The sequence below is a fragment of the Papio anubis genome, chromosome 10 (assembly GCF_008728515.1).
Source record: "Papio anubis isolate 15944 chromosome 10, Panubis1.0, whole genome shotgun sequence".
Taxonomy (NCBI): Eukaryota; Metazoa; Chordata; class Mammalia; order Primates; family Cercopithecidae; genus Papio; species Papio anubis.
The window spans coordinates 71,120,586-71,136,151 of record NC_044985.1 but is presented as its reverse complement, the minus strand read 5'-3'; the positions used below and the strand labels follow the sequence as shown (position 1 = coordinate 71,136,151).

At 33.6% G+C, this 15,566-nt stretch overlaps 1 protein-coding gene across 2 annotated transcripts in view; it reads left to right on the top strand.

Annotated features, from left to right (window-relative positions):
- CALCRL (calcitonin receptor like receptor) overlaps positions 1-15,566 on the top strand; it is a 100,897-nt gene that overhangs the window by 46,784 nt on the left and 38,547 nt on the right. For both annotated transcript variants that reach the window (XM_003907710.4, XM_017946704.3), the window contains 4 exons: positions 10,722-10,812; positions 10,987-11,156; positions 13,107-13,193; positions 15,377-15,509. In XM_003907710.4, the coding sequence (XP_003907759.1) occupies positions 13,110-13,193; positions 15,377-15,509 (217 nt within the window). In that variant the 5' untranslated portion in view covers positions 10,722-10,812; positions 10,987-11,156; positions 13,107-13,109. The remainder of the gene's footprint in view (positions 1-10,721; positions 10,813-10,986; positions 11,157-13,106; positions 13,194-15,376; positions 15,510-15,566) is intronic.

Here is a 15,566-nt window from a genome sequence, read left to right as displayed (position 1 = left end):
AGATCAACTTTTTTAGCTTCTGCATGTGAGTGAGAATATACAGTATTCATCTTTCTTTTCTGGGCTTATTTCATATAACATAATGTCCTTCCAGCTCATCCATGATGCCACAAGATTTCATTCTTTTTTATGGCTGAATAGTATTCTGTTTAGTATCTATATCATATTTTCTTTATCCATTCATCTGTTGATGGACACTTAGGTTGACTCAATATCTTCTCTGCCCATTTTTTAATTGGGTTGTTTTTCTTTTTCTTATTGAGCCATAAGCTTTATTTCTATATTCTAGATATAAGTCGCTTTCACATATGTGATTTGCAATTTTTTTCTCCCGTTCTGTGTGTTGTCTCCTCGTTTTCTTGATAGTTTGAACACAAAGTTTATAATTTAGATGTCATCTAATTTACCTGCTTTTTGTCACTTTTGCTTTCAATGTCATATCTATAAAGCCATTGCCTAACCAGAGGTGACAAATATTTACTCATATGTTTTTATCTAAGAGTTGCATTTACTTTTTGAGCTGGATGTGAGTATCTCGCCATAGGTACATATTAGTTGTGGATTATCCAAGAGCATATACTGCTGACTATTTCATATTTAGAAAAAAAATTACTCCATAGATGTATTTGGATAAAAAAGTCAGATTTGAACTCCTATTGGCTGGGCATGGAATATGCTTCAGGTATAAACAATGATGTTCTTCTTTTGTGAAAAAGAAAACAATCTGTAAATATCTAGATTACAAGATGAAAAGGTGCTTGAAGTCATCTCATTTTACAGGTCAGGAAACGAAGACCCAGCAAAGTGACTAACCTAAGAATATTCAGGGCATTCAATCACAGTCAGAACGCAAAATGGAGCCTTCTTATTCCACACATAGTGATTATTCCACTACACTGCTCCAAATAAATCAGTTAGGCATACAATGTAATTTAATGGCTAATTTGTGAGGATTTCTAGAACTGTATCTGCCTTCAAATATGGCCAAATTAAAGGGCTCTAATGTTATTGGATTCTCCACCAATCCTCAGCTCTCAGCTGATTGCCTTTACTTGACCGCATTTTTAAACATTTTCTCTGTATGATAGGAAGATGCATGAGAATAGTGTGATATTCATACCCTACTTGCTTTGCAACCCCAGCAGAAAGAAAAAGCTTCCCTAATAACAACAATACAAATGTCCCAGGGAGAACTCCAGTGGTGTTGCTTGGACCACACATGTCCATGACCAAGCTAAATTTAATCAGAGGATTGTGCTAGTCTGACCAGATTTCAATCAGTTCCTACTTCAGTGATCAAGAGGGAGGTCTCACTTGAACCAGAGAGAATGGATTCTCTATAGGGAAAAAGGTTCATTTTATTAAGGGAAATAAAGAAGACGTGCTAAACAGACAGTATCAACAGAGTTCCTCTACCTCCTAAAAGTTGGAATGTGCTAGTAGGTGCCATATAAATTTTATTTTGAGAATGATTGCAAAGCTCAATGTAACAAGAATATCATAGCTTTGCTTATGGACTGGTATGCAACTTAAAATTATAGCAGAATTGTATATTTTCTGATTTTATTGTTAGAGGGAAAAACAAAGCAAAACATGATTTCACATAGCATTTGACTCCTGACTTTGTGGAAGGAAAATAGGTATAAAGCTCTTATTCCAAAGAGCTGGAAAGATGTGTTTTGTTTTAGTGCTCTTTGAGCAATTAATTCTTTCCATATTAGATCTCCTGGAGGGGGAGTGTTCCATCAAGTACAAAGCATTTTTTTCAGGCTCCCTTCCACCTTTTACTAATTGGCCTGAGATTTGGCTGCTTGCCTCTTTCAAATAAAAAGAGGGTGACCAAAATCACCGGAAAATGGCTAATTATACCCACAATGGGAAAATTAGTCCCGTGAGTAAGTACTTTACAGTGTAAAGTGAAGTCCCAAACTTAATCACAAAATTATCTCTCTTTAATAGTTATTCAACTGTTCAATCTGGAATGTTCATTAAATAAGCAAATAAGCATAGAGTCAATGTTTTCTTTTGTTGTTCCAGTGCAGTTAGGAAAGTCTATTATAACCAATTTAAAATAAGTGAAACAACTCAAAAAGTCAAATACTGCATGTTCTGACTTATAAGCGTGAGCTAAACGATGTATACACAAAGACACAGAGTGTGGAATAATAAACATTGGTGGTTTAGAAGGGTGGGAGGGTTGTAGCGGGGGTGAGGGATATGAAATTATTTAATGGGTACAATGTATATTATTCAGGTGATTGTTACACTAAAAGCCCAGACTTCACAACTACGCAATATATTCATGCAATACAAGTGCACTTATATCCCTTAAATTTATACAAATAAAAAAGAAAAAATTAAAGTAAAATTTGGGAGGTTCTATGTCTTATTTTTAATTGGCTTAGCATTATATTCTTTAAGAAGTCAATATTTGATTACAATGTTATAAAAAATTTGCTAGAGCTTTGGGTTATATATAGGCTCAGTGTTAGTAATTATGCAGTCATATTAACTAGATTGACATCCTATCTGGGAATATACTTATAATTCACTTTATTTGATATTTTCATAACTACTTAAATGACAGAATAAGGAAATAACCATATTATTTCTGCAGAAGATAAAAAAAACTCAAGATGCATGTGACCACCACCTCAAAATATAGTGTTAGTTTTCTACATACAGTGCTATTGAAATTATAGCAAATAAATGAAAATATGTATAATACGCTTACTTATATTTACAAAAATTTTAATGTGGTATAAGAATAAGTAATATTTAGTGAGGTCTAAGAAGTTTATATTATCTAATTTTATTTTTACAATAGCTTTCTTGTTTAGGAGTTATTTTGCAGACAAGAAAACTATTCTTAAGGAAGTTGTTTAATTTGCTAGTGTGTGACTGAGTTGGATTTTAAAAACAAGAAGTCTAACTCATATTTATAACCACTACAACTACTGTTTCTACTTGCAACTGGCATTAGACATCATCCCTTCATTGTGTGAATTATTAAATATCAGTTGAATACTACTTTAAAAATTTCAGTATCTCTCTGGATAAAGAAAAACTGTGTCATTAACCAGTGAGACTATATTAACAGCATATGCTTCCTTATATATGAATTTTAATGTGGATTTTAATAGTTATAATTAACTTTAGGCATCTCTTCAAAAATCAAATACTTTCTAGAAGTTTTCATGAGAGCTTTTAATGACTTTTAAAAATTGGCAATTTCTATACCAGGTCATCCATAGGAATTTAATGGCTTAAGTGTAATAATTTTCTTTTTTTTTAATTACTTTGTTGAGTTTAGGCATTATTGGATCATTTTTTAATGTGTCTTATAATTTCGATTACTCTGTATATTTAAAAGTCTTGGCTTAGCGACTTTCTCTTAAATGCAAAGAAGATAAAAACTCAATGTAGCCAAAATTCAGAAAATGTTAATTTCTAGTCCTATGAGCATTAAGCCTGTTCCAATGATAATGGTGATAAGTTTAGCTTAGGGTACATGAACTTACCAGATTCCATTCTGAGACATCTGGAAAGGGAACTAATGAAGAAGTGTGCTTGCTTTTCTAATTTGGACTTTTCGCAATGGAGATGAGAGAACTAGACTTTTCTCGAATGGCCTTTCAAAAGTAAGAATAGCTCTGAAAAGAGGCGGTATATGAAGAGGTGAGAGCAAGATAAGTGATATTTTTTTCTTTTATTTACTTCTTTCTTTGGTCTAGATATCTTTTCCCTGAATTCTCATGTAATGAGAGAAAAATTATCTAGCCAAATGGCTCACTTTTTCCCCTGAGCTATTAGGTAAGAGGAGACATACACAAAGTCTTCCTGAGCCACAGGGAAAACAAAAACAAAAACAAAACAGTGTCAGGAGAGATTTGGTTTTAAGGATATTTTGGCTTTAGGTTACTTGCAGTAAAAACTGTTTCTATATAACAATCATTTTTTTCTTTTCATATAAATTTTGAACTCTTACCCAAGACTTAATCCTTTTACCCTAATGCTTTATTTGATGAGTAGGAAACACCTGGGAAGGCATGGAATTTGCCCAGGTTCAATGAATGACAGAGGTAGGAGTGAGGAAGACATTAACTTCCTGTTTTAAATGTTGATAAAATCATCCCTCGCTAGAACCTCGTGAATGAGTTCCACGGAGAGTGTTTGAAATCAATGAAGTAAGCCTCAAAAGCAGTAGAATACTGTTCTCCAACTTGATAAATACTTTTGTCAAGGGCAGAAATCTTAACTTATATCTCACTTCCTTCACCCTACCAAACTAGGTAAAAGTAAATGCTCAAGAAATAGGGTGGGATAACACACTTAATTTCTAGAAGAAATTTTCTTCATTTTAAAATGCATTTTTAAAGTGCTAGAAAATGAGACAGTACATGTGTTTTTATTTTGGTACCTTGCCAGAATGGCAAGTATGAGTTGTCAAGTCACTTACTAATGTAAGTTTTTTTAAAAAATTGAATATGACATTGCTAAGAAGAGGAATGAAAGAAGAATTTGTTGGGAAAAAGTATAAATGTGTTTGATGAGTACAAGAGACATGTAATGAGAAAACTGGTGGTTAAGCAAAATAACTGAATAAGCAAAATAGAAACATGTCTTTTACTTTATGCAAATAAACAACTCCATTGTCCAAGTCAGTATGATACAGGGCAAAGGGTAGAAATTTAAGGTCAGAAAACCTGAGTTCTGAGCTTGGAGTCAGACCTAAGCATCTTTGTGACTTTGGCCAAGTCACAGTTTGCATGCTGGATTTGCCTGGTTTGTTCAGTCAGCATTATTATTGCCATGACTAACAGAATTTGTGTATTTATGATTAAGCAAGTTTTTTTATCTCTAATCATGTAATTTAACACTTGAAATCCAACAAGGTGAGCTATGATAAAAGTTATAGGCAACATTGATTTAGCCAGGCATTGATTGGCATTATCTCATTTACCAGTCACATTAACCTTCGAAAAACAGCCACTACTTTTATGCAAATTTTCAGGTCAGAAAATTAGTTTAGGGAGTTTAAGTGTATAAGAACTGGCATTAAAGATATATTTCTTTGACTTTAGTGTATGTCTTCTAATAAGTATGCAACAGAAAACAGGAAACTTAATTAACGATCAAGTTTTATACTCATTTTCTAGTTGAGTAAACCAAGCAGAAAATAGTTGAATTAATTTTCTTAAAATTACACAGCAATTTAGAAGCACCTTAGAAGAACCACTTCTAGCTAATAGGATTGTCTTGCAGGAGGATGAATGTATTGTAAGGTTAAGAGGAATGACTGGCTAGTTGGGAAGCAGAGTTACTACTTCAGTTTGATGGAAAAAAAATGTAATTTTTGTCAGGTAAGGATTTTTATTAGTTTTCTATCCCAGCTGTAACAAATGACCATAAATTTAGTAACTTTAAACAACACTTACTTACTATCTACCTCACAGTTCTATTGGTCAGTTCTGTTGGCTCGGTTGGTTTCTTTGTTTCAAGTGTTACAAGGTCAAAATAAAAGTAATGGCAGGGTTGCATTCCCTTTTGTAGACTCTAGAGGAGAACTTGCTTCCAGACTCATTCAGGTTGTTGGCAGAATTCAATTCCTTGTGGTTATAGGACTGAAGTCCCCATCTCTTTGCTGGCTTGAGGCCACTTTCTAGTCCTTGCATGTGGGCTCCACAGCAGAGCCAGCAACAAGGAATCAACTCTTTCTTATGTTTCCATCTTTTCTGCTTCCCCTTGTGCTGCTCTCTCTGACCCTTCACCCTTTCTTTTCTTCTTTTAAGAGCTCAAGTTATTATCTGAAACTAACCTGGATAATTCGAGATAACCTAGGTCAATCATTCTATTTTAAGATCCATAACCTAAATCATAGCTGTAATCAAAGATTCTGGTGAATAGGGCACGAAAATGTTTGTATGCCTATCATTCTGCCTGCCACGTGATTCTTCTGTCTATGCCAGGGATCCTCAACCCTAGCTATATATTAAAATCACCTGGGAAACTTGAAAAAATGCTTGTTCCTGGGCCCCAAGCATGATGACCTGAATCAGAAATTTTTGGAGTAGAATCAAGTCATTGGTCTTTTTTTATGACTCAGAGAATCATAATAGGCTTGAAAGGGTTAGGAATAACTAAAAACATCAGGTTTCTTCAACATGATTGAATTTATTTTATAAGTAATCTACTTTAAAAACACTTTCTGTATACCCTCTTTATGCAATCGCTTTGTTAGGGTGTGTAGCCACGGAGATGAATATGCTGCCTGCCCTATTCTTACTGTGCTCACAATCTCATGGCAGAGAAACATAAAGAAATAATTATAAAGTTACATGGTATGTTTTAAAATAGATATTTGAATAATTTGCTCTGGGAGTTCTGTGACATTAATAATGCCTGGGAACACTACTGAACATTTTGCTTGATTTATACTTTGTAGTTCATTTTAAAACAGTCTCACCACTACCTAGAAACAGTGAAATATAAGTGTGTTCAGGTTTTGGCATGTCCCAGTGAGGATGAAATATTTATATTATGCTTTCCCAAGTATAACAGGCCAAGAATTTACTTGGATGCCTACTAAACATGCAGATTCCTAAATTCTTCTCCAAAAGGTTCTGTTCCAGAGGGTCCTTGGTGGGCCCTGGCCATTTTAACATTTTCAGCAAGTTTTGGAGGTGATTCTGATGCAGGTGGCCCACAACCTCACACTTTGAGGACGTGGTGTGTACTACATCAGTGATTTGGCACCTGCTCACTCAATCGCTTAAAAAATAATGCATGACTCAAATGACATCCTAAAGAGGACATATAGCTTAAGTTTCTTATATCAGTAACATGTCTTCAGGAAAGTGAAGCTTCTTTATGTTTTGTTTTACTAACTGCTTTACATATTAAAAGTGTGAGTGGTATTCCAAGCTAGGTTGAAGTGGGCACTAAAACCTTACACTGGAATTTCTTTTACATACTTTATTTGAGGCCAGGTGCAGGAGCTCATGTCTGTAATCCCAACAATTCGGGAAACCAAATTGGGAGGATTACTTGAGACTAGAAGTTCAAGACACCAGTGAGCTATGATTGTACCACTACACTTCAGCTGGGGCAGAGTGACATCCTGTCTAAAAAGGCTCTATTGGAAGTAAAGATAGTAACTTGCAACAACAATTCTAGCACAAAGACTTAGCTTTTCCAAAAGTAAGCAGTGAGAAAAATAAGTTAACCAGGCTCTTGCACTTTGACATTTCTTAGATTGTGTAGAATGATTGAAATAAGTTTCCATCTGCCACGCAAGTGTGGAACACTGGGATTGGAGTAGAGTGTTTATTCCTTGTTTTGATTCAAGAGATACGTAGCTTGTCTAATATGCCATAAGTAAGGGAAAGCATGTAATATAACATACAGCACACAGCTCAACTTTGCTCACACAAAGGTTCAGGTTGGTGAACCTTATGGCAAATTAAATATGCATAGAAAGTACATCTGTTAGCCAACTTTATAGTGAATGGATACATAAATGAAAAACAGAGTATGGTTTAGAGCCTGAAAAATCGAAGGTATTTCAAAAATACTGAAATAAAATATTAAGTTATTATTTTGCTTAATCTTGGAGTGAACATACACTCAATATTAGTGCTAGGCGACTCAATGAAAATAAGAATTATTATAAAGAAGCATAAATTAATGGAAAGTATGTATCGGAACAATACAAATTTTAGAAAATGAGAAATAGGCTTGCAAGGCACTGGTATGCATGTTCAGTATTTTTTGTGTGTGTTCTAATAAATATTGATTAAGTCACATTGGTTTCTAATGCTTATGTACAATAAAACATGCTTTTACACTATTATATGTCAAGAAAATTGCCCTCTTTAAATTTAAGTATTTGGGAACATTTTCTTGGAGGGAATTTGGGAAAATTGTCTTTGTAGATGTATGATATATTAAGAAATAAAACCAGAATGGTAAGTTACATAAATTCTTGAGTGACTAGGCAGTAATATTTCAAAAGTTATTTCAGATTTTAAGACATTTTTATTTTTCAGAGTTCTTTTTGTAATGAAATATATCATTTTTATTTTAATGTTGAAGATGTTGGGGGCCAAAGCATGGAAAACAGTTTGAAATAAAGGGCTTTTAAAATTCTTTTCGATGATAAAGAAAATTATTTCATTTCTAGTAATAAAACACTTTGTTTAATTTTGAAAAAGGAAAATAAAATAGTATTTTTAGGAACTATGAAACTAGCAGCTCTTGAAGAGAAAATGCCCGTACGAACTAGCAGTGCCAATATGATTACAAATGTACTTAACGGTATAAATTAGAGCTTTCACAACTCTGAAATACTTTTCCTACTAAACAAACCTTAGAACACATGGAAAAATCCTCTGGCAGGCTTAATCACTTAACTTGACTTCTTTTCATTATTTGCCTGGTCTCTCCTTAAAATTAAATGGAAACTATTATATTTCATGATATAACATACAGTTCAATTATCAGTAAATAACTTAACAAGATCTGAAAGAGATGAAAAATGATTTGCCTAACAGCTTTGGTCAACTAGCATCAATTGTATTTTCGTGAAGATATATTTAGAAAAAGCTAAATATATAGAGAGAAGTACTTGCTGAATCAGCCAATTAAAGGCAGTATGCAGAGAACCAATGAGCTAAAATCAAGGATTACAGTTAAACATACTTCTCCTGAGAACAATGCCATCATTTCATCTCCCAGTATGAGAGTCTATCTAAGTTGACTTTCAGCTATATTTGCAATGGCATTATGCACATGCCTTGCCATGATTCGTCTATTATGGAATTTGAGACCTCTTGGTGAAAGAGATGATTCTTCCATAACTGCCACTCACCACATGTGTCTGCTGGCAAGGAAACTTTGATAGGTCCTTTGCAAAGTAGATGACTCAAGTGACTTGCACTACCAAATGAACTGGTCATTACCAGATCTCATGCAGTGTACAGGTGTCCACTATGTGTTTGAATGGCTGCTACCTAAACTTGCTGCTCCATCTTCGACAAACCCAGGGGCCATATACCTGCCCCCTTGATTAGAAATACACAAGTTTACACAGTGAAAAATACAACCTTATTCCTAGTAGCACAATTGCCAGATCATCAGGGAATAGGGTAAAGAAGGAAAGCTATAAAATTGGAATTATTTGCATTAGTAAATGTTTTGTGAGTTGAATACTTTTTATTTATTGATATCAGGATGATTTAGTTACCACTAAGAGATATTTCACTAAGATACTTTTTGGGACTCTGATTTTGAAGTCTATTAGATAAGCAACAAAAATAATGGTCATGTTGGGTGAAATGTTTTTCAAATATGTGGGGTTTAGAAAACCTTCAAACATGATTTTTGAAGCACTTTGCCCCTCAATATTTAGATTACACATGCATATTAAAGGAAATTTAATTCTGACTCATGTGTAGATCATTAAAAAATTATTTTGTAAAACATACCTGATTTTTAAATGGAATAATATTTATTTACATTGTTGCTAGCATATTTAAATATATATACTTTTATACAGAAAAATATGAACTACTAATACCTCAAGTATGTACTACAATGCCTTAAATGTGGCTTAACCTTTATGTCTTCCAAATGCAATACAGAAAACTACTGTTTATTTAATATCTAAGCAATCACAAAATTCAAAACTGAATAGTTTTCAGGATTTTATTTTGTAAGAAAATAGACATGTAGATATAAGAAACACCCCCACAATTTTCATTGTCAGTACATATTCAAACACTATCTAAAACTTTCTAAGAAGATAAATTACAATTAGTACTTATTATCAGTGTTCTTGATTGTGATTTTAGGATCCTAAAGTACTTTACTGGTTCATGTTTTAATTCATTTACTCATTCACATATATGGTAAACATTTATTAACTGTCAGTCATAAAGGATGCAAAGATAAATCAGATATGAAACCAAATCTGCAAGAGAAATAGATCACATTTCCAGGTGACATGTGCATGTAAGAGCATTATATAATAATGAATTGTAAATTGCTTTAATTTTTTGTTCTTTAACAGAAATCCTAGTAAATTATCATTAATATGATAAGTAGAGTTCTAGGAGTTACTATGTCTGTTTACTATTTTCAAGTCTTCAACAAAAATGTGTATAAAAATAAAAAACAAAAACAAAACAACTCTCCTTTCTTTCACCTTGCTATTAATACTTGATAATAATTAAAGCTCCACTGAGAAGATTAAAACACAAAATTTATTTTTAAAGGCAGTATAATTTAGAATGACTGTGGAATTATATGACTATAGGTACAATAAATAAAGAAATATTTATCTAACTTATAAATGCCTGAGGAAAATATTTTAGTAATTCTATGAAAAAAATGTAAATATCTAAAATCAACAATTTTTCAAGTGAAAACGACATAATCACTCTTTAAAAAACATTTACTCATAGAAAATATGTACATTCTAGACCAAGTGTGTTCTCATAACATAGATCTTTAATTCATATTGAAACATCACTTGCTGTGATTCTGATAATGCTATATAATAACTCAAATATATTGTAAGCAAAAGAGGTTTTTAAAAGTTGGAATCAATCAATAAAAGTATGACCTTAGTAGCAGTATTTTCTTTGAAGTTTTTAATGTATCATAGAAATAATTTTGGTCATTAGTATAATATTAAATTATTACATTTATCAATATTTCAGGTCTTGACCCCTGAATTTAAGAAATTCTTAAAGACAATGTCAAATATGATCCAAGAGAAAATGTGATTTGAGTCTGGAGACAATTGTGCATGTAAGTATTGGGAAATCAAATTTTCTCATGGTAAAATGTAATATAAACTAAAATATTAACTTATTAATTACTGAATTAAAGAAACTTTGATTCATTGTTTTCTGTATATAACAACACTATTTTTATTAAAATCAATACAATGATTCGTGATATTTTGGTTATATTTTTCTCAAGATCATCTAATAATAAAAACCCAGACTACCTGATAGAAGGGAAAACAATATTTGAAAGATTGCTACCACTAAAAAGAAAACTACTACAACTTGACAAGACTGCTACAAACTTCAATTTGTCAACTACAACTTGACAAGGTTGCTATAAAACAAGATTGCTACAACTTCTAGGTGAGTCATTGGCGAGGGCTAGCAATGGCACAAATTGTGTGTGACAATTAATGGTGTGCTCTCATTGAATGTCATAATAAAAATAATAAGCAAAACATGTGAACATGTAAAAAAGTTTTTATAATTCTTTTTCCCAAATTAGCCCTTTAATAAAAATCATTACTAGTTTCCTAACAAAATTAAATCTAAGCTCACAGTTCAGTGGCAAATATCTGTTGATTGGAAATTTTTTCTCTCCTTTAAAAATAGTGTTTGCATGTTCAGTGTATTAGTCCGTTTTCATGCTGCTGACAAACACATACCCAAGACTGGGCAATTTACAAAAGAAAGAGGTTTAATGCACTTACAGTTCCACGTGGCTGGGAAGGCCTCACAATCATGGCAGAAGGTGAAAGGCACATCACATCATGGCAGCAGACAAGAGAAGAAAGCATGTGCAGGGAAACTCCCATTTTTAAATCCATCAGATCTTGTGAGCCTTATTCACTATCAGGAGAACAGCAGTGGAAAGACCCAACCCCATGATTCATTTATCTCCCACTGGGTCCCTCCCCATAACCTTGAGGTATGTGAGCTACAAGATGGGGTTGGGGGGACACAGAGCCAAACCATATCATTTAGTTAAATGAATATTATAGATTTGGGGTTTGCTTGGGTGTAGGCTTGTCTCTGCCAAGTGAAGCCAGTGGGTAGCATTTTAGAAGCCATTTTTCACTAGCTCAGAATTGTGTTTAGTATTACAAATATTCAAACAAACATTTTATTTGATACACTTAATTCCCTGAAACCTTATTTCAATAATGTAGATGACTTAGGGAATCTTTTATTTCCTAATTTTTAAAAAAATTGATTTTCAGTAGTGACGAATAATTTCTATTAAATTATAAGGACATTTTTATGATGTACGGATGTTGATTCTCAAGAAATTGTTTCAGAACAATTTCCTTCCTTAAATTACTAAGCAGTCAGAAAATTGAAAATGAGATGAATACTTATAGAAAATAAAGGTAAGCTTTATAATAAAATGTGCTATCAAAAATTTTTATGTCCATGAAAACTCTTTATTTTAATGCCTTTATAATTTGATCCCAATTTTGGTAAAGGCAAAAAATGCAAGTTGTTTTCTAATTTCTCTCTCTCTCTCTCTCTCTCTCTCTCTATCATCTGTAAGAAGTTTTTCTGTTTGTAAGCCTAATTAAATTAAATTAAAATGTTATAAGCTCCTTAACATTTTATACCATAATGCTTTTAAACATTTGCAATTTTAATCTATTTTAATCTGCTGGGCAGGGTGGCTCACACCTGTAATCCTGGCCAACATGGTGAAACCCCATCTCTACTATAATGCAAATTAGCTGGGTGTGGTGGCCCGCACCTGTAACCCATCTACTTGGGAAACTGAGGAGGGAGGATCACTTGAACCTGGGAAGTTCAGGCTCCAGTGAGCTGAGATTGTGGCACTGCACTCTAGCCTTGTTGACAGAGTGAGGACTATGTCTTAAAAAAATGATGTCGGCTGGGCGTGGTGGCTCCAAGCCTGTAATCCCAGCACTTTGGGAGGAGGCCAAGCGGAAGGCGGATCGAGGTCAGGAGATCGAGACCATCCTGGCTAACACGGTGAAACCCGTCTCTACTAAAAAATACAAAAACTAGCGGAGGAGGCCGAGGTGGCCGAGGCCTGTAGTCCCAGCTACTCAGGAGGCCAGAGGCAGGAGAATGGCGTGAACCCAGGAGGCGGGCTTTGCAGTGAGCGAGATCCGGTCACTGCACTCCAGCCTGGACGACAGAGCGAGACTTTGTCTCAAAAAAAAAAAAAAAAAGATTAATCACATCTTTAAAGTAAAATTATTGAATTATCATGTAGTTTTAAAAATAAATTTTCTGTTGAGAACCATCTGCATTTATTTCATAAATATTGATGAACTATACTTCTTTTATCTTCTGTTGCAGTTTATGTTATATAGCATATTTCACTTTGGCTTAATGATGGAGAAAAAGTGTACCCTGTATTTTCTGGTTCTCTTGCCGTTTTTTATGGTAAGCATAAAAATATATACGATTATGTCTGTTTTCGCTTCCAGTATACCTATAATTGATAAAGAATATTAAAGAAGTTACTAGATACAGAAATTAATTACATTTTTATATCCAATTGATACAGCAATAATGTGTTTTCATTCGGTGTATGCTTTTAGTCCTATAACGGGCATAGAATGAGAAGGAAGTGGAGGGGATCAGAATGGGAAAGATGAATACACACAAATGCGTAAGACACCAGAGGAAAGTAATCAGAGATTGAAAAAGAAATGGAATGACTCTATAGTACATGTTGTACATAGTAGAGAAAATAGTTTCAACCAGAATTGTAGATTCAGAGTTAGATCTATTTAAAAAGTGATTTTTCCATTGATGTTTCTCCCATTCTGCCAGTTGATTGACATATCTTGATTGCAAGGCAATTTAGAACCATGCACTTTGTTTTAAATTAATTTCCTCAATCATTCATTCAAATTAGCAGACATTGATGTTAAATTTGGGGCATGTGTGTACATAAGTGTACACACTCATCTGCCCCTGTACATGTATACACTGGGGATATGGGGCCCAAAGTCAAAGGTAGGCAAATAAGACAAAAACTAGATTGCTCTGCTGGAGGAGTCATATACTTCATACATTAATTTTATTTTTAATTATAGTAATGAATCACCCATATTTTTCTCTACCTCAAAATAAAATACTGACCATGATCTTATCTCATTATAAACATGAGAAACCAAGAGACCTACTCTTATCTACTCCTGAGGCAGCAGGAATTTTCTAGAGGTGTTTCCAAGCAAACACCACAAAGATGGAAACAATACAGAGAATACAGAAAACCTAAATGAGAAAACAAACAAACAAACAAAAAAACAAGAGTATATCCCTGTCAGCATTTGTATTTGAAAACATTTTCAAGTCTAGGAGCAGTCCAAATTCTGCACTTCTTAGATGATATCTTCAAGTTGACTTCAGCTCCCACCCTCCACTGAGTGAGCTGCATAGAACATTACTTTCCTGCAGGTAATTCTGTAACAGATTAGCAACTGATTATTGTAATTAAGAAATTATGACTCTTCCTCTTGAATTCATGTAAGATAGTGTATAAATCAGAGTCCGTGTTCCAAGTAGGGATAAAAATGATACGGATTTATGCACTTTTACGGACTTTTATGTGGTTTTCAAATATGTTAATTTTCTTGATGTTCCACATTTCCATTTATTACTTGTGTAGCACTACCACGACATAATTCTTTATTTGGAAATTAAAACAATAAAGGAATGAAAGAGTTAATGTTAAATGGTGGTCACACAATGGTAAAACTTGAGCTTGAGTGGAATGTCATTTTGACTTTACTAAATTCAACTTCCTGCTAGAAAAAAGAAATACTACAATGAGGGGACAAAGTAAGGATAGGAAGATAACAGCTTATGGAATATAATTAATAGAAATTATGCAAAAATTACTGCTAAAAGTGTTAAAAAGAGGTTTATTTGGGCTTCATATTATAAATCAGAAAAAAAAGTCATGTGGAAACTAAAGTAGAATTGAAGCTTAAAATAGTGCTACTATATTGGAAGAAAATAAATACATAACTTGTCCAAAAACATTGCTGATGTGCATACAAGAAAAATTTCTATTTATCAACATCATAAATGATGTTGCCATTATTTTGATTATCAAAATATCATAAAAATGGCAATACATTGTAAGTATTTCCACGTGCCAGATATATCTCCTCTGTTATCTTGATGCTATTTTATACTATTTTACAATAAGGAAGCAGAGGCTTACGGAGAGGGGACAGACAATATCTTGCCTTCATTCACAGAGCCAGGAAAAGCATTGGGGTCAGATTGGAAGACATCTCTCTCTGGACATTCCAGAACACATATTAAGGAATGTCCTGGAGCTGGCTATCACAGGCTTCTGAGAACCAACTGTGCTTTCCCACTCTGCCAATGGTGACTTCTTGTTGGTGTTTTGAAATTGGACATGGTGGGGATATTTATACCATGGAAATAGCAAACACTACAAATTGGGGATTTTTCCCCAGAGAGCCAGTTTATCTCTCAGTACATCCCTGCACTTGCTGTTTTCCACTGTGACAGACTGCCTTTGACAAACACATTTTCATAATCCTTTTCATGAAGTTGATGTTGTTGTTTTTTTAATCCCTTAGATTTTTGTTACAGCAGAATTAGAAGAGAGTCCTGAGGACTCAATTCAGTTGGGAGTTACTAGAAATAAAATCATGACAGCTCAGTATGAATGTTACCAAAAGATTATGCAAGACCCCATTCAACAAGCAGAAGGTAAGCATGGCTACTTAATTGTAAATGCATTTGACATATTTTTAAAAGAAAACTACC